This window comes from Pinus tabuliformis, chromosome 3_2 (genome assembly GCF_031772625.1).
Source record: "Pinus tabuliformis cultivar Carrire ecotype Pingquan chromosome 3_2, CPIR1, whole genome shotgun sequence".
NCBI classification, from domain to species: Eukaryota; Viridiplantae; Streptophyta; class Pinopsida; order Pinales; family Pinaceae; genus Pinus; species Pinus tabuliformis.
The window spans coordinates 352354425-352379964 of record NC_142302.1 but is presented as its reverse complement, the minus strand read 5'-3'; the positions used below and the strand labels follow the sequence as shown (position 1 = coordinate 352379964).

The window sequence follows — 25540 nt, the reverse complement described above, 5'->3', positions numbered from 1 at the left end:
TGTTGTATCAACATATTATTAAATGTTCCAATTTCTTTCATTGTTGTTTCTAACATTCTTGTAGTCAGTTTCAACCACCCAAACTAGGAATTTCCATTTTCCTATACCAAGCACATAATTTGCATTATAATCAAAAGGAATTGAAATAAATTCAAATCATGCCTCATTGGTAGCTTGTTAATAATCTATTCTATTTAGGTCATATCACAACAAGTCAAACTAACCCTTTTATCAAATCATCATGTATAAACATATCACATCTGATTAGCTCAAATGCAACCATCATAAAGAAGAACCATAGATCACATGCATAATTAAAGATGAAATAAAATATTGATACTTATCTTTCAATTGGTTACTTTGTTCTACCTTTTTCATTTATCCTTTTCTTACACACATTGAATCATCTTTCAAACCTAGCAAGCAACAATTCCTTCTCTTCTCTTCAATCATATGTACACATACACGTAGTGTATATCACAACACATACACATAGTGTACATCACAACACATACACCCAAAAATGGTGTACCACACAATACATACACCTACACCTGTGTACAACACAACACATACATCTACACCCAATGTACAAAACAATGCATAGACCTACACCTCGGTTTACAACACAACACAACATCATGTGTACAACATGTACATAGTTGCACATGTACCACCTGTACACAACACGACATGTAAGTAGCAATAGTATTGCACATTCGGAGACCACACTATCTATACAAAGAAACATTGCTTCTAATGTATCCCCACTATCCATGCTTGTCCCAGAATGTCACAGATCACACTTCTTTCATTCCATTGATGTATCCCTCATCACAATGTGTCCATAACATAATCATAGGCATAGTGTAAGCACATAATATCAATTCGTATCCATGTGATATTAACCTCATAGAGTTGTGAGGGCTACTCTTCCCACTTGATTCCTCATAAAACTAAGAATGTCTTCAGGACATTCACCCACATAAGCAATAATTTCTCCATAAGCATGAGCCTTGATGACCCTTTCATACAATTACATACATACATACATGTCGACATATATAGACATCGGCATAATCATGATCACAACATAATTATCAATTCTCATAAGTTCAAGCTTAAGAGAACTCCTTTTATCCATGAAACACATGCACAACACTAAGAACAAAAGTTCCCAACATAGCCAAGGCATCTAATAGATCAAACCCATTCACCTTACCTTGAATGTTTACCTTTATTATGATTTTCCTATCTATTTACCCCAATGGACCCAACCATCTCAACTAGTTATCATGTTCTTGTCTTCAACTACCCTTTATTCATGCACTAGGCTTCATCTAAGTCTTTCATTACCTGTTGGGTACCACACAGTTCTCCCTGAGCTCCATTTAATTTCATCTTTCCCAACCAATTTCCAAGACTCTCAAAACATAAAAAGGAAGGACAAAAGGAAAACAAGAAGAAAACCATGGAAAGCAAACAAAAAATAGCATAAAAAAGAAAGTGGTATCTCCATGCACTAGACACAATCAAAACTACAAATCAAGCACAAATAAATAAATAAATAAACTAAAAGTGCAAGACTTACAATAGACGACACGAATCAAGTCCTATGGTTTCATAGTGCTTCCAAGGATTCATGAGTGAAAACTTAGCCCGAGGCTTATTTAAGATGTATGGAAGTCTCCTTTTCCATTTGTTTCCTTGCTTCATACTACCATAAACGCACAAATCTTAGTGCATAAATAAACATAACAATATATTGGTTACCTTACCTTGTTGTGTTGAGCACACTCCCTTGTAGCCAAACACATGCATATATCATCTCTCAAGTGACTCTAATGCCCCGATGAATCCAACTGTAATTGGAAGCTAAGTATTATGCATGTCAAATACATGTTCATGAATATAGCACATATCCACATAATGTCAAACAAAATCAAGGTTAAGAAGAGTTCCTGTATTCATGCAAAGCACTCATTCATTTGAAATTGTGGCTTCCAAACATATCCAAAGGAATTCTCACCCAATTATTTTCTTTTACCTTTTTACATTGTTGCAATTGAGTCTTATTATGTGCTATCACGTTCACCCATATGTTAGTTATATAAACAAATCAACTATCACCTTGTCATGATAATACCAAGCATGTTTTCCTTGCAACTATTCACACATATCGATCATGTGTTCTAAAGATCAAGACATCGTGTCTATTGATTTTAAATAAACCTTTACCAAGATTAACTTCCTTGTCATACTCAACTCATAGTCATTAGTCATAATACTACAACTAGCACCCACTTGCACTCAAGTACCTATCAATTGTCTAAACACATATTTTGTTAGTACAACCATATTAAAAAAATATTATTCCTTCATGCAATTTTATAGACACATACTCATATCATGAAATTAATCAAACATTCAAACAACCTATAAACATAACCCCTTACTATCCATGGTCCACACTAAGGTAGAAGGAGGAAGCTAATATAATGGCCTAATATCTATTGTCCAACTACGGAAATGGGATCTCCAAATCCCTACTAAATGTAATCACGCTTTCCACAACTTTATTTTTCTTTTCTCATACATTTTGTCTGGGATTAAATAAAAAACATAGAACTTATTCAACTTGTAACATACTAACTAAAAACATGCCACATAATCATGCCACCTTTCCATTTCCTTACTTGCAACTTTTCAAATTCCTTTCATGCAACCTTTCAAATTCCTTGCATGCAACTTTTCAAATTCTTAGCATGCAAAAAGGAACAGATCAACTACATCCATATTATCATACTATTGTAGCACCCTCATCCCACACATACCCAAGGAACTAGCCAACCAAACTAAATATGAGACAAGAGGCCACTCTAACGGGATTCAACCTCCTAGGTGACCTTAAGGAAGTGGGATCGATAGAAACACACCATACAGGCCTTCCACACCATTAACAAAACTCCCAAGAGCCATCCTAACCCCTAAGACCAACTAAAGTTTTAGACCATTAAACCCCCGAACGCTCCCTTGATATGGGCATGCATATGTCGAAGAGGCTTTGGACGCCCCACAACATAGGAATGCATGCATCTAGGGAATTTTCTTCTGAGTTCTGTGGCTTCATCTCCAGGATTTGAGCCACATTTTTATGCCCAGAGCCCACGTCACTTCCCATAACTCAATGACACTTTCAAAAATGAATTTACACAACATAACAATGACACATTTGCAAAAACAAGGACAAGGTCTAGACTGTACCCCTACTAGCCTTGGCAAACATTTCATCAAAAATGTCACAAATATGTAATATATAGGTGTAAACAACATATCTGAGCGTATTGGTCTCATGCTTATTTGAGAATCGCTAAGAAGCATTGTTAATTTATATCATTAGATGCATTGTCATCTATTAGGTCATATATACATTATTCATTAATTTGTGAATCAAAACATGAGGAGATCCCTACATCATCATTGTCATAAAACATTCTTATAACCAACATAATAACAACAGAAATATCAAGGATACATGAGCCATAAAATCCATATATAAACTAGTACATTTGCACAAAATATCTCAAGGAAAGAACCTCTTATTAATGAATGAAAAATCAAACCTGTGATGGGACTACCACATTCCACCCAGCCATAGAATGACTGATCCAATTCTCTCTTCATCCATTCACCCCCATGCCATATTCCAAGCATGAATGTGGGACTCAAATCAAAAGAACCAACCAGGGCATCCTGAGGCTAAACCACCTCTCCCTCATCAATAGAATGTAGGCTTTATGACAATCCACACCGGATCATTAGGAAAAGCTAATAAACATGTAATAACATGATTTACCATGATCTCCACGAGATCACTTAGCCAAAACAAGCATGGATTCCACTGGATTTCTGCACCTACACCATGAAAAAATTTCTTGTCTCCTAGTCTCTCGACCTTTATCATAATCTACAGTTTGAGCGAGGGATCACTAGGCCCTAAACCGATACTCCATCCTCTATGCTTTACTGTATAGACCTACATTCACCGACAAGGATACCTAGGCCTAATCAAGGGAAACCACCTCTAGGCTTTACTCTATATCCCACAATTAACTGATTGAGGATTCCTATGCCCACCGAGACAACACAAAATTCGACATTACTGCAACCCACAATATAGTTCAAGGGTTACTAGACCATGTGTTCTATTATTAAAATATCCACCTCACTTATCTTCGATTCCATCTGGAAATCAATCTCAACCAAAACATGCAGACCCCATCACACGATGGCTATTCAGAAATGGCAAGGCTAGGCTAAAAATACTATCACACCTAGAAAAACCATGATATAACAACAAAGAACCACATGGAATACCATGCATATGAAATCTAGCAAGGAAAACACACGTCCAAATGGATACCTCCAAAGAATACTATTGTAGTGGCTTGAACCTACTCTTCTTTCTTTCTCATTCCTTCCTCTTGCCTTCTTTGCATTTCTTGATCCAATGTCAAAGTGCTCCAAGAAAACTATAAGTGTCCAAGAGTGTGTGGGAGAGAGAGATAATAATGACAAAGCTCCAACCTGAAATAACAAAAGGTATCAATTGATCCTCATAATCCTTTTTATCAATTAGGCCTCTATTTTTCCATTTTAAATTATTTTCCTTCACTTTCCTCCTTAGATGCAACCTACGATCTTTCACCTTCCTTTTCGCCTATTTTCCATTATTTTTGTAAAAACATGTGCTAGAAATTCCATTTCTCTTTCCAAATCGTTAGCCACTGCCTTTTCCAATTTCCTTGGCCATAATAAACCAATGACACACCCACACTAGTATTCCTTGCCCAACATTAGGCTTGGAATAAATGTCCCATCAATTGTGGTTATTATTTTTTCCTTTATTAACTTTTATTACATGGAACTTTTCACTAAGTCTATTACAGAACCTCGTCCATGGGGGAGACCATCCTCATTGTTCAACCACACCTATACCACAACAAAACCACTGAAAAGAAAACTTAATTCCCATGGAGCTTTATAATGTAACTCGATGCAGTATTTACAATGATCACCCTGTTGAAAAGAAAACCAACATGACAACATAACGACATGAAAACTATAATGACATGACACCCATACCACTTATTGGATCTTTATAACATAGCTCATGGCACTACTTACATCCATATACATATGTACATATATCAAAACATCACACCAAAACATAATCCAAAACATATACCAAACATCATCCCAAAAATTCTTTGCCTCAACCAAAACAAAATGAAGGATACATAGCCCGCATTTGATCCATCATTTCCTATGTAGCTTCATCAGGCCCAAAGTTCTTCCATTGCACTGTAACCTGGTTGATTTATCGCTTATGGAGCATAAGAATCTTTGTCTACAATATATACTAAGGCTCTGGCTAGAATTCTCCATCTAGCTCCACCTGCAATACAAACTAGTCAATCACATTATTAAAATCTTTAACATACTTCTTAAGAAATGACACATCGAAAACATCATGTAATTTCACTATCGTAGGTAGTGCGAGTTCATAGGATATTAGACCAATCTTCTCAATATTCATAAGAGGTCCATGAAATCGTGGTCCATGCTTGGCACATGATCCAATCTGCAAGGAGCTCTTCTTTAGTTTGATGTGAAAGTACACATGTTCCCCAACCTGGAACTCCTTGAACAACCTATTCTGATCTGCCTATATCTTCTTAATATCCTATGCTACTTTCAAATTCTTCTTCATTACCTACATTTCTTGTTCCATGTCTACCAACATGTTCGCTCCAATCAACACCCTGTTAACCAAATCACTCCAATTGATGGGGGTATTGCAACTCCATCCATATAGTGACTCAAATGGACTCATCTTCAAAGTTTGCTAATACCCATTGTTGTAAGTAAACTCTACCAGTGGACAATACTATTCCCACTTTTGTTGTTGATGCATCTCACACATCCTCAACATGTTCTCCAATATTCGGTTGACCTTCTCATATTGCCCATCTATCTATGGATGATAAGTTTTACTGAAGGCCAACTTTGTGCCCAAACCTACAAATAACTCCTTCCAAAACTTGGAAGTGAAATTTTCATCCTTGTCTAACATAATCTTCTTTAGAAAACCATGAAACCTAATCACATCTCTAATGAATACCTTTGCTACATCGTTAGCTAAGAATGTATAATTCACTGTAATGAAGTGTGCAACCTTTATCAACTTGTCCACAACAACCATGATGGAATCATTCTATCTAACTATCCTCGGTAAACCTTTGAAAAATTCCATGGAAATGACCTCCCATTTCCATTCTCAAATTGCAATTGGCTATAGCAGTCCACCTAGATGCTTACATTATACCTTCACCTACTGGAAATCCAAACATCTAGCCACAAAATTTGCTACATCTTTCTTCAGATTTGGCCAATAATAAGACTTCCATACTATGGTCAATGTCTTCTGATAGCCTCAGTGACCTGAATATGGTTTCACATGAAACTCCCTCAACAACACATTCTTGATCTCACTGTTGTCAGACACATATATACTGTCTCTAAACCTCACCAATCCATATGTTGTAAGATAATAATCCACATCTTGTGCACCTGCAACATACTTGTACTACTACCTGTACCACTACCTGGGCCTATACTTGTACTCTACTGCAACCTGTGCATAATCTCCATATACTTGTTGTCATGTTGACCAGCCTATAAGGTCTTATATCGTAAGCCTATCCCATAAGAGCTCATAGTTGTTATATGATTCTCCTGTATTTTCCTGCTAAGTGCATCTCCAACCCTATTCTCCTTTCATGTGATGTATCTGATCTCAAAATCAAACTCACTGATTGTGGCCAACCATCTATCTTGCCTAGTGCTCATATTCGGCTTGTCAAATAGAAACATCAACCCACTATGATCACTCATCAATACAAACCACCTACCAAGAATATAGTTCCTCCACATCCTTAATGCATGTATGAGCACTACTAGCTCAAGTTCATGCATTGAATAGTTTTGCTCATGCTCCTTCAGCTTATGTGACTCATGGCACACTACCTATCCTTCTTGCATAATAACTGCACCAAGTCCTCTCTTGGAAGCATCCGTATATACTACAAATTATTTTCCTGGATATACGATATTTAACACTAGTGCATGTATCAACAACTGCTTAAGCTTCTCATAATCGGCCTCGCACTCCTCTTCCCATTCAAACCTCTTACCTTCCCTCTGCAATTATGTGATGGGATAAGAAATTTGCAATAATTTCTTGGTGAAACTCCTATAATAACTTGCCAATCCTGTGAAGGATCTCAACTTAGCTACATTCCTGGAGCTGCCCACTCCATGATAGCTCTTATATTTTATGGATCCACTGTTATTCCCTCCTTGTAGACAACATGTCCCGAGTAATGTACCTTAGTGTGAAAGAAATTGTACTTGCTAAGCTTGGCATACAACTGATGCTCTCTCAATAATCTCAACACTACTACTAAGTGCTCGACATGCTCTTCCTCATTTTTAGAATATACCAACATATCATCAATGAATATAATAACAAACTTGTCAATATAGGGACATAACACACCATTCATAAAACACATAAAGGTGGTTGGATCATTACCCAAAATGAATGGAACTACAACAAAATCATAATGCCTATATTTGGTCTGGGTGGTTTTCCTGTAAATATCTTCTTCCTTGATGTGTACCTGATGGTATCCTGATCTTAAGTCAACCTTCGAGAACACTTTTTCTCCCTTGAGATGATCAAACAAGTCATCAATCCTCAGTAATGGATACATGTTCTTGATGGTAACATTGTTCAACTTATTGTAGTGAATACACAATCTGAGAGTACCATCCTTGTTCTTTACAAACAATATCGGTGCACCCCAAGGTGATACACTTGGCCTAATGTTTCCCTTGTCAAGCATCTCTTTCAGTTGCAACTTTAACTCTACCAACTCAGGTGTGCTCATCTTGTAAGGTTCTTTTGATGTTGGAGCTTCCCCTAGCACTAACTCAATAGAAAATTATAATTCCTTGTGGGGTGGCAACTCTGAAATATCTGTAGGAAATACATCTTGAAACTTTTGTAGAACTTGGTACTTGCTCAAAAAATTTGTATCCTCAACTTCCTTATCTTTGCCACTAGAGATATGCACTGCAAATAACACACACCCTTTCCTGTGACTATGCTTGTCTTTTATAACTGTTACCATCCTAACTGATGTGGATTTCTTCTTTCCTTATAAGACTCTTGGTTCCCCATTGTCATCCAAGCACTAAATGGCTTTGTCATAACAATCCACCTTGGTCCTGTGAAGGTATATCCAACCCATACCCAATAGCATATTATATGATCTCAATGGTAATACATTCAGATGTGTTGTATTAGGCATACCATTCAAATCAACTGCACAAGATATTACCCAATGATGAACCCACTTATTTATACCTGTAGCCAATTGTAATAGCCAATATTTTGCATGAATTTCTTTATTCAAATCACACTTATCCACCAAGTCAAGACTAAGATAACAATAATTAAATCCAAGGTCAACCAAAATAGAAACAACTTGCTCACAAAGCTTACCGTCCATCGTAATGATAGATGCCCAATGGTATGCCTCTTTGTTGTCTAGTGATGCATATATACAAGGAACACTTTGACCAACATCCCAAATAGTTTTTACCTCTTGTGGACTATATATCTGAGGCATAGCACCCTAAGGACAATCTCTCTTAAAGTGTTCCTTACTGCATGTCCAACACTCCAATCATTGAGTACCATCACCTCTATGTTGTTGTTGTGACCCAGGTCCTTGTCTAGTTGTATTGAGCTTCTTCTATGGTGCCACATTTTCTTTCTCTTCTGCATTCTGAGGCCTTGTGCTTTTCAGTTTCCATTTACCCTTACATTTATCCTTATCCTTCCCTTTCCATCCTTGTTGAGATTCATTCTTACGCTTTGACTGTTCATAGAAATACTTCAATTTCCCAATAATATCCTCAAGTGACCGAGGCTCATCATACTGAATCCAATCTATAAATGATAATGGAAAGACACTGAAAAATCATGGAAATTTAGTTTTCTCATCTTTAAGATACTGTTCATACCTCAATAGGTCTAGGAACTTAGTCATGTACTCTTCATTTATCATTGATCCCATATTCAGCTCATAGAATTCTTTGGCCTTACTGTCGTAGTACCTTTATGACAAGTAATTCTTCTTGAAAGGCCTCTAGAAATCATCCCAATTCAAGTCCTCTATCCTAATTTATCTAACCCACTTCACATCTTCCCACTAGATATCTACTTTACCTTTCAGGCTGAAGATAAAAATTCTGACCTTCATGTTTTCTGTGTACTCTTGCAACTCAAATAACTTGTTCATCCCAAGTATCCAAGCCTCTACATATTCTAGTTTCTTCATGTTTCCGTCAAAATTAGGTGCCTTTGATTTCTTAAACTCATCTAGGAAGTATCCCATATCAATCATCTTGTAAGGATGATAACGATGATGATCATGGTTCCAGTTACAACTAAAACTAGAATAATACATGTATCCATCACCTCTCCTATCTGGAGTATCCATTAGTCTGCTATCTCTAACAATGTCATCTCTATCCGACCTATGACCACCATGAGACCTTGTTATGAAACCAACTCACAAAAAGATAGAAAAGATAGATAAACTCCTTAGAATTTACCCTCTTCGAGGGGGCAACCTCCTTTACATTACATAAATGAACAATTATTCTATGATACAAACGACAAGACATCCTTTCTATATAAAGGAGTCTAAGGGGTCATAATATAATCAGAGTCGACATAACAATAATAATGCAAGGGCACAATAATAACAATAGTGGACTTCTATGGGGCACAATAATAACAATATTGGGACCACATGGGCACAAAAAAATAATAAGGGGGTTGTACTAATGACAATAAGGGGTTACACTAGTAGTATAGGGACCTAACATGCCCCTCTCCTTCACAAAGTGTTGTCCTCAATGCTTGCATAGTTCTTGACACTTCTGTACAGAAATCTTCTCCTCCCATGTGGAATCTTCAGTAGGTAAGTTCTTCCACATAATGAGATACTTTGAAATTGATCGATTTCGTAGCTATCGGGTTCTTGTTTCTGTGAATGCTCCAGATTAAAATATGATTTTTCCTTCCTCTTCAAGTTCTAGCAATATTGTTTGAATTGGTATCTTTTGCAACTTTTGAATGAGTGGCCATACTTCTTCATCCTTCTTCCATTCATCCCTTGCTTCGTTTATCCAATTTGGTTGGATAATAGAAATAGCATAAAGCAGTGCTTCCACATCCTCATCCTTTCTTAAGAGTGCATCTGCAACAAAAATTTTCTTCCCTTTGCTATAGATGATGTCAAAGTCATAACCCAACATATTTGTGACCCATTTTTTCTTTTCTTCTAAGGATAATAGTTGTTCTAAAAAGTATTTAAGGCTATCATGATCCATTTTTACCTTGAAGTGTTTTGCAATTTGGTAAGGTCGCCATTTCTTAAGTGCATGTAATATTGCGAACATTTCCTTCTCATAAATAGCTTGCTTGAGATGTAGCAGTAAAAATACCCAATCACCTACATCAAAACATTTTTCACTATGATGTTGATCTACTTGTTGTTTCATTCGATTTTGCACCAAAGTGGCATTATCCTTAAAAGTTGGAGAACTTGTTGTTGATGCTCGATGTGATCTTTCATTGCTTGAACCTTTTTCTTCTTGATATGTCCTTCTATCTTGAGAGTTTGGGAAGTGGTAATTTCTTGCAATGCTTTACAAGATATGTTCAGATTCATTTCTTGATGCTCAATTTGATCTTTCACTTCTTGAACATTTTTTTTCTTGATATGTCCTTCTATCTGGATAGTTTGAGGAGTGGTAATTTCGGCCAATCCATTAAAAGATATGGTTGGATTCATATCTTCTTTCTTGATGTGATATTTCACTTCTTGAACCTTTTTCTTCTTGATATTTCCTTCTATCTTGAGAGTTTGAGGAGTGGTACTTCTTGCCAATGCTTTACAAGATATGGTTGGATTCATTTATTCTTTCTCTAGGGTTGGGTCCTCGTGTATATCCTCTTCTTTTGATGTTTCTTGACCCTTGTCTTCATCCTCTTCATACTCTATGTAAAATAATTTCTTCTCAGCACACTTATGACCTTTAGAGAATTTGCTATCACAATTGTAACAAAGTCATTTTTCTATTTTTTCTTCCAATTGTTGTGGTGTAACCCTTGTAGGTTGTGGAAGGCTAGGATAAACAACACTTCCATCTTTATAGTTGCAAGGGGTAAAATTCGTTGTTTCCATAATTTTGCTTTCCACTTTTTAACAAAGACATTTTTCTCTTTTTTTCTTCCAATTTTTGTGGTGTTGCTCTTTGTATTCTCATAATGTGCTATAATTTCCTCCGTGAAAATTGACCACGTAACAAGTTGTTTATGAGAACAAAGCCATTTATACCATAAAAATTTATCTTGTTCTAAATATGGAGATGCAATACATACCTTTTTTAATAGTGGTACCCCATGTAGATCAAAATATTTCTCCATCTGTAGTATCCAATTTACCGGATCCTTTCCATCAAACTTCCTCATCTCATGTTTTCCTGATTTTAGGAGCTCAATCTTGAAACGACTATAAATCAATATTTTTGGATCTTTAAGTTCTGAAATTGTGACTTGTAGTAGCCCTCTACGTCCTCGTTCCAGTGCCACTAGTCTGATCAAATTTAGATTCTCCAAGAAAGAGTTATGCACAATCTCCCAAGATGACCAAATTATATACCTTTTCAGAAGAGCAAACTTTTATGAAGTTCCAAGTGTGACAGTTTTGACCTTCTGGTCTAAACAATATACACAAGAAAATACAGCCCATCTTCTTTTTGTAACTTCTTACGAAATTTCAATCTGATGCTCAAAACAAAAGTTATGACTATTTTGCGAAGGTCACCTGTTTGGAATGTAATTCAGGAGTTTGCAAAAATACCAACTTCCTCAGATCCTATCTCCGCATATATAGCGTTAAAATCTCTAAAATTTAGACCCCAGGTTCAGTGTGATCTTGTGTGAAATGGGTTTTTGATTTTTCTTCTGAAACGTGGCAGAAAAAAAGTTATAGTGAAAATTCCACGATGACCTATTTGGAGCAGTGAAACCCTAGAATCCAAAGCTCTAATACCAAATGTTATGAAACCAATTCACAAAAAGATAGAAAAGATAGATAAACGCCTTAGAATTCAGCCTCTTCAAGGGGGAAACCTCCTTTACATTACATAAATGGACAATTCTTCGATGATACAAATGACAAGACCTCCTTTCTATATATAGGAGTCTAAGGGGTCATAATATAATCAGAGCCGACATAACAATAATAATGTAAGGGCACAATAATAACAATAGTGGGCTTCTATGGGGCACAATAATAACAATATGGGGACAACATGGGCACAAAAATATAATAAGGAGGTTGTACTAATAACAATAAGGGGTTACACTAGTAGTATAGGGACCTAACAGACCTATTGCCATATGCCTCATTAGTTATGTCCTCCTATCCATGGGTGATCTGAAGTGGCCCTTGTCGTTGCAATTTAAAAAACTCTGAAGGAGTATTGCATTAACCTTTACTTGTTTCTCTTGTGCCTACATGATTTTTTCATTGTCATCCTTACAACTCCTTATTTCTTCCTTCAAGTTTCTCAATGTGCCTAATAAATTAGAAGAGTGCCCAACACCACACTGCTCATCTGATTCATAGGGAGAATCTCCCTAGTCTACCATCTTGCTAGTCATTTATGATCTCTTTCCTGCAAGGCATATTATGCCAACTAAACCAAATCACAATAAACTAACATACCTTAGAAAAATTAGGGGAGGATATCTCCTCTGCAAGATCATCGAGATCAACATGTATAAAATAATCATGACAATATATATAAATTTAAGACATAAGCATATAACCATGTAACCATCATTCTAGCTAGAGTCCAGTCATTAATGCATGCCCATATAAACTACACATACCATGACCTCGTGCATGACAGCAACAACCATACCAATGCACATTTGACAACATGTAAGCCTTGACACACAAAGAAATGCATAACCAATCATACACTCATGATGACACACTTAACAAAAATCAACATCCTCTTTCACATGGCAACATAACTACAACCATGACCAACACCATGAATATGCAACAAGAATATATACCACAAGGATGATTAACACATGTGCAACTCAGATGAATGCATGACCATCAAACATCGCCCATCTAGTCCATGGTGTGAACCATTCTCTGATACCACTCTATAACACCCTTATCGTACATCTGCTCAAGTAACCATCCAACCAGGGTAAATATGTGACACGATGCCAGTATAATGGGATTCAACCTCGTGGATGACCTTAAGGAAGTGGAATTGATGGAAACACACCATACATACCTTCCACACTAGCAACATAACTCCCTGGAGCCATCCTAAACACTCAAGTAACCAACCCCTGAGAACAAATAAAGTTTTAGACCATTAAACCCAAAATGCTCCCTTGATATGGGCATGCATGCATCCAGGAGGCTCTTGATGCTCCCACGGCATGGGTATACATATGTCTAGGGAATTCTCTACCTAGTGTTGTGCCTGTGTCTCTAGGATTTGAGCCACTTTTTCAAGCGTAGATCCCATTCCACTACCAAGAACTCAATGATACTTTCATAAATGAATTTACAAAACATAACAATGATTCATTTTAAAAAACAAGGAAATGGTCTAGACTACACCCCTACTAGTCGTGACAAGCATTTCATCAAACATGTCACAAATATGTAATCTACAGGGGTAAAAAATAGATCTAAACAATGGGTCTCATAATTATCTGAGAATCACTAAGAAGCATTGTTCCCTGATATCATTAGATGCATTATCATATATTGGGTCATAGATACGTTATTCATTCATTTCCAAATCAAAACATGAGGAGAGCCATACATCATCATTGTCATAAAACATGCTCATAACCAGCATAATAAAAACATAAATATCAAGGATATACCAGCCATAGAATCCACATATAAACCAGTACATTTAAACATAAGATGTCAAGGAAAGAATCTCTTATTAATGAATGCAAAATCCAACTAGGGATGGGACTAGCATGTTCTACCCGATCATAGAATGGCTAAGCGAATTCTCCCTTCAGCCATTCATCCCCGTGCCATATTCCAAGCCTGAATGTGGGACCTACAAAAAAGAACTAACCTGGGCATCCCAAGGCTAAACCACCTCACCCTCATCAATGGAAGACAAGATTTACTAGAATCCACACTGAATCACTAGGCCAAAACAATAAGCACGTAATGACAAGGTTTACCATGATCCCCTGCAAATCACTAGGCCAAAACAAGCTTGGATGCTTCCAGACTTCTCCACCTACATCATGAGGAATTTTATTTTCTCCTAGTATCTCAGGCTTTATCGTAATCCATAGTCTGATCTAGGGATCACTAGGCCCTAAACTCAGACTTTTCCCTCTGGGCTTTACCATATATCCTGTAATTCATCTTTAAGGATTCCTAGGCCTAATCAAGGGAAACCACCTCTAGGCTTTACCATATATCCCACAATTAACCGGTCGAGGATTCCTAGGCCCATTGAGGCAACTCAAAATATTTCTTTATAGAAACCCACAGTTAAGTACAGGGGTTACTAGGCCATGTGTTCTATTATTCAGAGATACAACTCACTTAACTTCAAATCCATCCAACAGTGCAGCCCAACCAAAACATGTGAACCCCATCACACTACGGTTATCTAGAAATGGCAAGGAAAGGATGAAAACATTGTCACTTCTAGCCAAACCCATGTCATAACAACAAAGAACCACATGCAATACCATGCATGCCAAATATAGCAAGGAAAACACACATGCAAATGGATACCTACAAAGAATACTAATGTAGTTGCTTGATCTTACTCATCCTTGCTTGCTCCTTCCTTCCTCTTTCCTTCTTTTCCTTTATTGATCCAATGCCAAAGTTCTCCTTGAAAACTCTAAGTGTCAAAGTTTGAGAGAGAGAGAGAATAATGAGAGAGCTCCAAAACCCAACTTACAAAAGGTACCCATTGATCCTCAAAAGTAATTTTATCAATTAGGCCTCTATTTTCTTCATTTTCCATTATTTTCATTCATTTTCCTCCTCACATGCAACCTGTAACCTTTCACCTTCCTTTTCTACTAATTTCCATTATTGTCATTACGCCGTAAGGAGTTCCTCTGGGAAGAACTCCCCTCCAGTGCCACTCTGTACCTTCCTGCGCCCTTGATTTCGTTGTTAGACGATGGAATTTATATTAGCCGTTTGATTCGAGGGGTTCGATTCATTATCCCTCCCCGCGCATGGCATATGGTATTTGGGAAGCATGCAAATCAACTTAAGTTACAGTTTTTGTTCCCAATTTGTCTTTTCTACTGCCTCTTGCTCATTTGCGTGTCTTTTCTACTGCCTCTTGGCCATTTGCGTGTTTTACCAGCTTCTAGCTCATCTTTACATTCAGGGTCCTCTCCTCTTTTCGGTTCTCTGTTTTCTTTTCTTCTGTTTGGTTTTCTTATGTTTGTTTATGAGTTTCTTTTAGGTTTCCTTTCGTCTCCAACATGGTTTTCTGAGATGCTGTGGATTTCTTTTTTCTCAATATTGTTAAGTTTGATTTTATTGATGTTCATTGTATTTTCTGTACTGCTTTCTATTTAATTTCTATTGATCTTCACTATATTTTCTCTGCAGCTTTCGGATTATTTTCTCTGCAGCTTTCGGTTTAATTTTTAATGATCTTTTCTTTTATTTTCTCTGGATTTTTCACGCATGTGAGTGAAACTTTAAATATATTTGAATTCCCTCATCGTGTACAGTTCTGCAGTTGAATATTCGCAATCAGACATGGAGTTTAAGCAATATTGGAGGCAACTAGGTAAATAAACAGTTCCTCGTGATAAAGATATTTTTTAAAGGGTTTGAATAAATATTTGCACGAAGGATAATCTAGATCCTGGTTTGCAGAGAAATTGCTTAATATTATCCTGCTGCTGCTTTCATTCGCTAATATATCATATATTTTTCACATTTTTAGGTTCTTGATCGTTGAGATTAAAATATAATTAAATATATATTACTTATATATTCCTCATCTCTTCTCTTTGCAGATGATTGGCTTAAATTGGAGGAGGGGCTGCTGCGGCGGATTGTCTTTAATTGCAGAGTATTGACTCTCATTGAAGGAGTGGCTGCTGCAGCCGATTGGAAATCTGAGTTATATTTCTTTCCTGCTCATTGTTTTCACAATTTGATATGTTAAAATTGCAATGATCAGAGAATTTCATTAAATAAATTGCCTATCTAACTATATATATAGCTCATCTCTGCCAGCTGCAGAGGATTGGCTTTAACTGGAGGAGGAGTTGCTGAGGCGGATGGTCTTTAATTGAAGAGGATTGGTTGTCATTGAAGGAGGGGCTGCCGCGGCGGATTACTATTTAATGGAATTGAAAGACATTTTCATACAAGGAGAGGTTTGTGAAAAACCTTATTTGCACTGATAAGAAATCGATGTGCCTTCGCCTTTGCTACAACCCATCCTGGTGCCACCGACATTGTCACTGTCTATCTAGCAACTATATTATCTTTCTAATGAAAACCTCCAATGCCCAAGGTTTTATATTTAGCAGCTGGGGTAGCTGCACTGCGCAAAAGGCCTGAAAATTGATCCAAAGATATATACACTCCAAATATTGTGGCAAGTACCGTGTATACTGTCTACAAAAACATTTCAATTTTTAATTTTAACGGTTTGCAGAACCTATGCATTTTACTGAACAACTGTGAACAACATAACCATGGGGTTTCTATATTCAAACATCCCACTTATTAGATGTGCAATTTCATTGTTATTGGCTATCTGTACGTTAATCCCTGGATCATTATGTTGTGATAGCTGCCTCTACAAATCCAAACTCGTCTACCACAGCCAGCCTCCATTGCCTGAAATCATCAATGGTATGTATGTATAGAGAATCTCGCCACGTTCATATTTGGATTCGGTTTTGAGAATGAATGCAGAATATGCACCGATATTAATAATTTGGGATGTAAAATTTCATTATGAGTTTTGTTTTAACCTTTCAAATTATGCAACAAATCTCATGAACAGTGGAAAGCAGTCAGTGGCCACAGCAAGTACCAAAATATATAGGGACGGAAAAGGATGCGGTGCATGCTATCAGGTGTGTTATGGAATTGGTTTTATTTAAATTTTTATTTTCAATCATCTAGCTTTAGCTTTCAAAATAATGATATAAATTCAGATCATTTAATGAAATCATCAAATCAATTATGATATGAATTCCTACGCTAATCTCCTCAAATGTTCTCGGGGGAACCGTTTATTATCATTCTTTTGGCTAATTGAGTTGAACCAAATCAGATAAGATGTACAGATCCAGCACTTTGCACCAAATCAGGGGTGAAAGTTGTGGTTACAGGCATGTCAATCGACGATAGGACGGATTTTTACGTATACTCTCCCACCTTCCTGAGCTTGGCTCGCCCCAACAAAAGTGAGCAGCTTCTGAACATGGGGGCTGGCCTGGACGTGGAGTATAAACGGTGAGCACGAAAACAGAAACAAACAAAAAAGCCATAAGATCGATGGTATTTGCAGTTACAAGTGTGAATATTTATATTTACGCAGTAAGGCGTTCCTTTGTGAAGAACTCCCCTCTAGTTCCACTCTAGACCTTCCTGCGCCCTTGATTTCATTGTTAGACGATGGAATTGATATTAGCCGTTTGATTCGAGGGGTTTGATTCATTATCCCTCCCGGCGCATAGCATCTGGCATTTGGCTGTGCATGGCATATGGTATCTGGGAAGCATGCAAATCAACTTAAGTTACAGTTTTTGTTCCCAATTTGTCTTTTCTACTGCCTCTCGGTCATTTTCGTGTCTTTTCTACTACCTCTCGGTCATTTGCATGTTTTACCAGCTTCTGGCTCATCTTTACATTCAGCGTCCTCTCCTCTTTTCGGTTCTCTGTTTTCTTTTGTTCTGTTTGGTTTTGTTATGTTTGTTTACGAGTTTTTTTTAGGTTTCCTTTCGTCTCCAACATGGTTTTCTGAGATGCTGTGGATTTCTTTTTTCTCAATATTGTTCAGTTTGATTTTATTGATGTTCATTGTATTTTCTGTGCTTCTTTCTGTTTAATTTCTATTGATCTTCACTATATTTTTCACATTTTCATACAAGGAGAGGTGTGTGGAAAACCTTATTTGCACTGATAAGAAATCGATGTGCCTTCGCCTTTGCTACAACCCATCCTGGTGCCACTGACGTTGTCGCTGTCTATCTAGCAACTATATTATCTTTCTAATGAAAACCTCCAATGCCCAAGGTTTTATATTTAGCAGCTCGGGTAGCTGCACTGCGGAAAATGCCTGAAAATCGATCCAAAGATATATACACTCCAAATATTGTGGCAAGTACCGTGTATACTGTCTACAAAAACATTTCAATTTTTAATTTTAACGGTTTGCGGAACCTATGCATTTTACTGAAAATTTTAGAAACGTAAGCCTGTCTTGTCCCATTCAAGACAAGTCACATAACACAAGAAGCCTGTCTTGTCCCATTCAAGACAAGTCACATAACAGAAGATCATGCGAAGCTCTATCATATGTAAGTGTTTCATTCTTTTAATCAAACAAAGCTCTCCCAGCATCATCACTCCCACGTCATATCTTCTCAAATCATTTCAGTTTCCTATGTTTGTCAAGGAGTTGTCGTAGCTTCTAAATCTGATTTGCTACAACTGCCCTGACCTCTTAAACTCAATGTATGTAAACTCAATGTATGTCTGTGTCCTATGTTTATTAACTGTGATCCAGATGTCATATTAGCATCTACACGGTCCATCTCTTGAAAACATGGATTTTTATTATTTAAAGTTTAACTTCAACGGAAAGGAAGAGATCAAATCACTGATATGTAAATGCAATTGATGATTTGCATAAACATAACAAAACAGTAAAGGGGACTAGCTCAGTCATCAACTGCAGAACCCACCTCCCATTTGCTGAAGTGCTAGTAAATTGTAATTTATAATTAGATCACTCACGACTTTAAAAATTTGCCAAAAATCACCAGTTCAAATTGAACATCCTTAAATTTGTTACATCCAGAGTACTTAGAGCACTTACTTATCATATGTACGCAGCTTATGGAGGATTTTCTTTGTTAACCTAGGTTTTAATTTAGGATGTCTTGAAGCATGCAACATAAGTGGTTCTAAGCACTTCTATAATCTTCATTTACAGTCAAAATGGCAAACAGAAGTTGGCAAGTATTGCAAGAGTCAAATTCTTTTTATTATTTCTTTTGTGAGATTCTGGGTTGTATTGTTTTTATTTTTATCTAATAGCCCTTTTATTCTAATTCATTGGTGCTCATTTTTCATGGGCCTTAGATGTTACCAAGAATATAGATGTCCTATTTCTATTAATGAAGTCTTCATGCCTTCACAAAACTTTATGAATTTACGGAACTTCCTGGTAATCCATATCCCAAAGCTCCCAGAATTTCCCTAATGGAGTATACATGGCAAACATCCAAAAGGAATCCCTTGAGAAAACAAATATAAAAGGATAAGTCAAAGTCTTCCAGGCTTGAGTAAGAGACAAGCTCAAAGTTCTCTAATTGCCAGACCAAGTACCACTCTGAGGAAAGCCAGAATTGCCAAAAAAACACCTTCAAAATCCAAAGTTGAGAATGTAAAACAGCCCACAGAAGCAGACTAACAAAAATCAAAAGGATGTGATACCCAAACTCCCATCTACAAGCCTAAACATAAAGATATGATAGGTCACTAGGTTAGACTTAGGAATATAAAGTATTAAATAATCGTTTTTCTGGCTGATGTGTTCTAACTTTTTCTACATGATAATGCGGAACAAATTATAAGGAACCACGAGGTTCCTATAATGTGGTCACCAAATAGAATTGCAGGTTTTAACTTTTATGGCACTGTTGGAGTTTGCATAGCAATAAAGAGTGAGAGAGATTTGTTATCATGTGGCATACCAGATTTTGACAGTGTACTAAATCCCCATGGATATGTACTACCTTTCAATGAAGGTTATATAAAGGCAATGTCTATGAGTGTACCAGATGCCCCTGTGTACTTTCCACAAGCTTTCAGTTTTCATACGTACCCAACACATACATTGAAGCAGGGACTTATTAGTCAAAGGAATTGGGACTACATGGTGCCACCAGGAAGCAGTCTTCAGAATGTACCTTTTAAACTGCAACCTCAAGGGAATGCCCCGGAACTGCAACTACCTTTCAAACTGCATCCTCAAGGGAATGCCTAGGAACTTCAACTCCAAGATTTTCAGTACTTCGTTGTGATTGATTTTGAGGCAACTTGTGACGTGGGTACACGTCTTAGTCCACAAGAGATAGTGTTTTTTATTTATTTATCTCATATCTGGTTCTTATTTGTGGCGATTTCCTTTCCATTTATGCAGATTATGAACAATGGAAAAGAGGGGTCGCGCCCTCCATTTCCATCCACTTCTTTTCATGATCATTCCAAGATGGAGAAAAAGGAATGTTTTGATAATTGCGAGATCCATTACCATTTCGTCTCAAACGATCTTCAGACATTCTCAATGTAAGAGAATACTTATCGTTATACTTGAAGAAGTGTATTGAATGACCACTGACCCAGGACCGACGAGGATATGACAAAGATGAATCCTAGTATCCATATCAAGAGTCAAGAGGAGTGTTTCTGCTGAAGACGTTATTTGCCCTTAAAGGAATTGTTGACTGGAAATAGGTTTATAACTCTATTACAATTTTGTCATGTCAATTAAGCTGATTGGATCCATGCCTTCTTTACTTGAAAGGTGATGGGTGGTAAGGTGGACATTTATCTGAAATGAAATTTTATTAGCATCCACGGAAATCCCTGAACATCTACACGAGGACTAAAGCAATCACAGTTTTAAGAAGAATTTATCTCCCCTTTAACTCCAATCTATAAGGGATGTAAAAGTATATCCGGTTACATTGTATATATTCCGTGTCTAAACTGTCTAAACATGTTCTCTGATATTGCAAGACATCTTTCATGTAGATGGCAACTTGCTTGGCAGAGAAGCAAAGCAAACTCTGTATAGTCTTCACATCTCACTTTATTAAGCGTTTTTCTCTTATCTGGTCATCTCTTGCAGAGTTCAACATCACATGTACATTATCTTCAATTATTTCAAATCTTAATATTGCTATAGAGATGAAAGTACACGCTAGATTTGTAGATATCTCTTCGTAGATAACAACAGATAATAGCATTTGAGCTCTTCTGCAATAGTAGGTTGAATCTATGGATTGTCAAGTCTGTGGCTAGCTCTAGCTAGTGGAGCTTAAGATGCATGCCGTTTCACTGTAGACTGTTTAAAGCTTTGTAGTTATTTGATTTTTAAGGTGTACCTCTTTGCATCCAATGTACAATGCTGCAGGTTTTCAGTTTTGTTTAATTTGTTTGCTTTGCTTTGATGCAAGTAAATTGTAATTTATAATTAGATCACTCACGACTTTAAAAATTTGCCAAAAATCACGAGTTCAAATTGAACATCCTTAAATTTGTTACATCCAGAGTACTTGGAGCACTGACTTATCATATGTATGCAACCTATGGAGGATTTTCTTTGTTAACCTAGGTTTTAATTTAGGATGTCTTGAAGCATGCAACATAAGTGGTTCTGAGCACTTCTATAATCTTCATTTACAGTCAAAATGGCAAACAAAAGTTGGCAAGTATTGCAAGAGTCAAATTATTTTTATTATTTCTTTTGTGAGATTCTGGCGTTGTATTGTTTTTATTTTTATCTAATAGCCATTTTATTCTAATTCATTGGTGCTCATTTTTCATGGCCCTTAGATGTTACCAATAATATAGATGTCCTATTGCTGTTAATGAAGTCTTCATGCCTTCACAAAACTTTGTGCATTTACGGAACTTCCTGGTAATCCATATCCCAAAGCTCCCAGAATTGCCCTAATGGAGTATACATGGCAAACATCCAAAAGGAATCCCTTGAGCAAACAAATATAAAAGGATAAGTCAAAGTCTTCCAGGCTTGAGTAAGAGACAAGCACAAAGTTCTCTAATTGCCAGACCGAGTACCACTTTGAGGAAAGCCAGAGTTGCCAAAAAAACACCTTCAAAATCCAATGTTGAGAATGCAAAACAGCCCACAGAAGCAGACTAACAAAAATCAAAAGGATGTGATACCCAAACTCCCATCTACAAGCCTAAACATAAAGATATGATAGGTCACTAGGTTAGACTTAGGAATAGACAGTATTAAATAATTGTTTTTCTGGCTGATGTGTTCTAACTTTTTCTCCATGATAATGCAGAACAAATTATAAGGAACCACGAGGTTCCTATAATGTGGTCACCAAATAGAATTTCAGGTTTAACTTTTATGGCACTGTTGGAGTTTGCATAGCAATAAAGAGTGAGAAAGATTTGTTTTCATGTGGCATACCAGATTTTGACAGTGTAATAAATCCCCATTGATATGTACTACCTTTCAATGAAGGTTATATAAAGGCAATGTCTATGAGTGTACCAGATGCCCTTGTGTACTTTCCACAAGCTTTCAGTTTTCATACGTACCCAACACATACATTGAAGCAGGGACTTATTAGTCAAAGGAATTGGGACTACATGGTGCCACCAGGAAGCAGTCTTCAGAATGTACCTTTTAAACTGCAACCTCAAGGAAATGCCCTGGAACTGCAACTACCTTTCAAACTGCATCCTCAAGGGAATGCCTAGGAACTTCAACTCCAAGATTTTCAGTACTTCGTTGTGATTGATTTTGAGGCAACTTATGACGTCGGTACACGTCTTAGTCCACAAGAGATAGTGTTTTTTTATTTATCTCATATCTGGTTCTTATTTGTGGCGATTTCCTTTCCATTTATGCAGATTATGAACAATGGAAAAGAGGGGTCGCGCCCTCCATTTCCATCCACTTCTTTTCATGATCATTCCAAGATGGAGAAAAAGGAATGTTTTGATAATTGCGAGATCCATTACCGTTTCATCTCAAACGATCTTCAGACATTCTCAATGTAAGAGAATACTTATCGTTATACTTGCTGAAGTGTATTGAATGACCACTGACCCAGGACCGACGAGGATATGACAAAGATGAAATGTAGGTGTTATATATAATGTGCTAAAAGGGAACTACCGAAGATGAAATATAAGTGTTATATATAATATGCTAAAAGGGAACTACCATTGTTAAATCGCTTTCATTATATAGAATATATGTTTATCCAACTCGATTTGCAGTTTTCTAAATCGTCAACATTTAAAATTTCATCTTTTTGTGCTTATCGCTTCAAATCCTGATTTTAGATTGGAATTCATCCATGGTTCTCAGCTAAGACCAATCAAATTATCAAGGAAATTAATCCTCTAATCTTACTATAATAGAGATCAAATTTTGTTACTTTTACGAGGTGCCCTAAAGATTTGTTGCAAACGCTGGTCATAATAGGGCTCGCATAGTGTTGGTATTCTAGCCTTTTGAATTCTTATTGTACATCGTAGATATATTTCATGTCAAATATAATAAATCTCAGGAGCCACTAACTACTGACAGACATTCATTTTGAAGTAATAATGTTACTGTTATGAAATATCTTCTTAAAGTTGCTCCAGAATTTTGTGCCATGCGTACTTTTTTCAATAAACAGTTGGGAAATCCCACGAAGATGAGACAACTCAGGTAGCAAGATGCGTGCTTGGAAACAAAAGAAATAAATTTAAAACGTGGTTGGGAGAGCTCAAGAAACTATTTTATCACAAATAGGTCAATACCCATACTATAAAAGGAGACTGAAATTAAATGCAGGGTGCACACCGAATATTAAATGATAGTACCATGTTTAGATCATCTTCTATATTTTTGCATTTTTTGAACAGATTCAAATGGACATGAAGTTTGTCGGGGTAAAAATCCAAAAAAAGTGGCCCAAAATCTAGTGATAAGGAGGGGCAGCAACGCAGGTAATTTCCACTGCAACTTGATTCCATATTTTTACAAGTTCTTAACATAAATGGTAATTTTTTATTAAATGGTTGTTCACAAGTCAACATCTCTTTCTACCTGTTGTAGAGCTTCTTTAACTTTAATTGACCTATTATTATAGTTAGAAGGTTATTTGTCAAATTTCATATCATAGCTATTCAAGTCTTGTCACAACCTATTGCTTATTTCCCATTTCATATCTATGATATCTTTGTCTTATTGCCGCCTTATTATATGTAATGGTTTTTTCTTCAACGAAAATGGGCACAAAGGTTCTTTAGCCAAAATTTAAGGTTCTTTCACACGCCACACCCTCATTATTTGAGTATCCTCATCCTACAACACCTCCAAAAAAAACTTCTACAGTAAAAATGCCAATGGTTGTTTTGTATCTATTAGCAAAGGCTAAAGTGAGAACAAAGAAAGAAACAAATCAGAAAATTGCTATGGATGAGGGAAATATTTTTGGTGAAGAAGGACCAATGAAAGGCCCAAAATCTAGTGATAAGGAGGGGGAAGCAATGCATGTAATTTCCACCTACAACTTGATTCCGTACTTTTACAAGTTCTTAATGTAAATAGGATATTTTTATTAAATGGAAGTTCATAAGTCAACATCTATTTCTAGATTTTGTAGAGCTCCTTTTCCATTCATTGAACTGTTATTATAATTAGAAGTTTATTTGTCAAATTTAGTATCATAGCTATTTTAGTCTTGTCGCCAATTATTGGTTATTTCCCATTTCATATCTATCATATCTTTGTCTTATTGTCACCTTATTATATGTAATGGTTTTTTCTTCAGTGAAAATGGGCACAAACGTTCTGTATAGAATATTATAGTTGAGATCTAGGAATGGAGTGTATCACACCATTGTTGTTCATGGTCATGGTTGTATTCAGAAAATCAGGGTCAATTTAACATTGTTATTTGAAGTTTATTTCTCCTTCATTTTATGATCTTGGGCTTCTTCTTAATTTTTCCATCTACATAACCCACTCTTCCTCTATGCTTATTCAGGTTAATTTAATTTTTGCAAGTGGATATTGCATCTTCAGTAGCCATTTTGTGAAATTATCTCAAATGTACCTTCAACATTATTATTTGTGTCCTCATAGGGTGATCAAAAGCCTATTTTCTAGGCCTTTATATTGTTATTTTTCATGGTAATAAATGTTGACTAAATGATCTTGAACATTGTAAATATATCATTTTTGAAACATTATAATGTTGTGCAGAGATTGCATTGATTTTACAAGACACTTCAAGCTACTAGTTCATTTTCTATTG

At 36.4% G+C, this 25540-nt stretch overlaps 1 protein-coding gene across 1 annotated transcript; it reads left to right on the top strand.

Annotated features, from left to right (window-relative positions):
- Positions 1–16972: 16972 nt before the first annotated feature.
- Positions 16973–17745, top strand: LOC149180916 (expansin-like A1). Its single transcript, XM_089414030.1, has 3 exons — positions 16973–17140; positions 17243–17359; positions 17560–17745. Exons 1-3 carry the CDS (start codon positions 16973–16975, stop codon positions 17743–17745), a joined length of 471 nt encoding a protein of 156 aa, XP_089270156.1.
- Positions 17746–25540: the final 7795 nt, after the last annotated feature.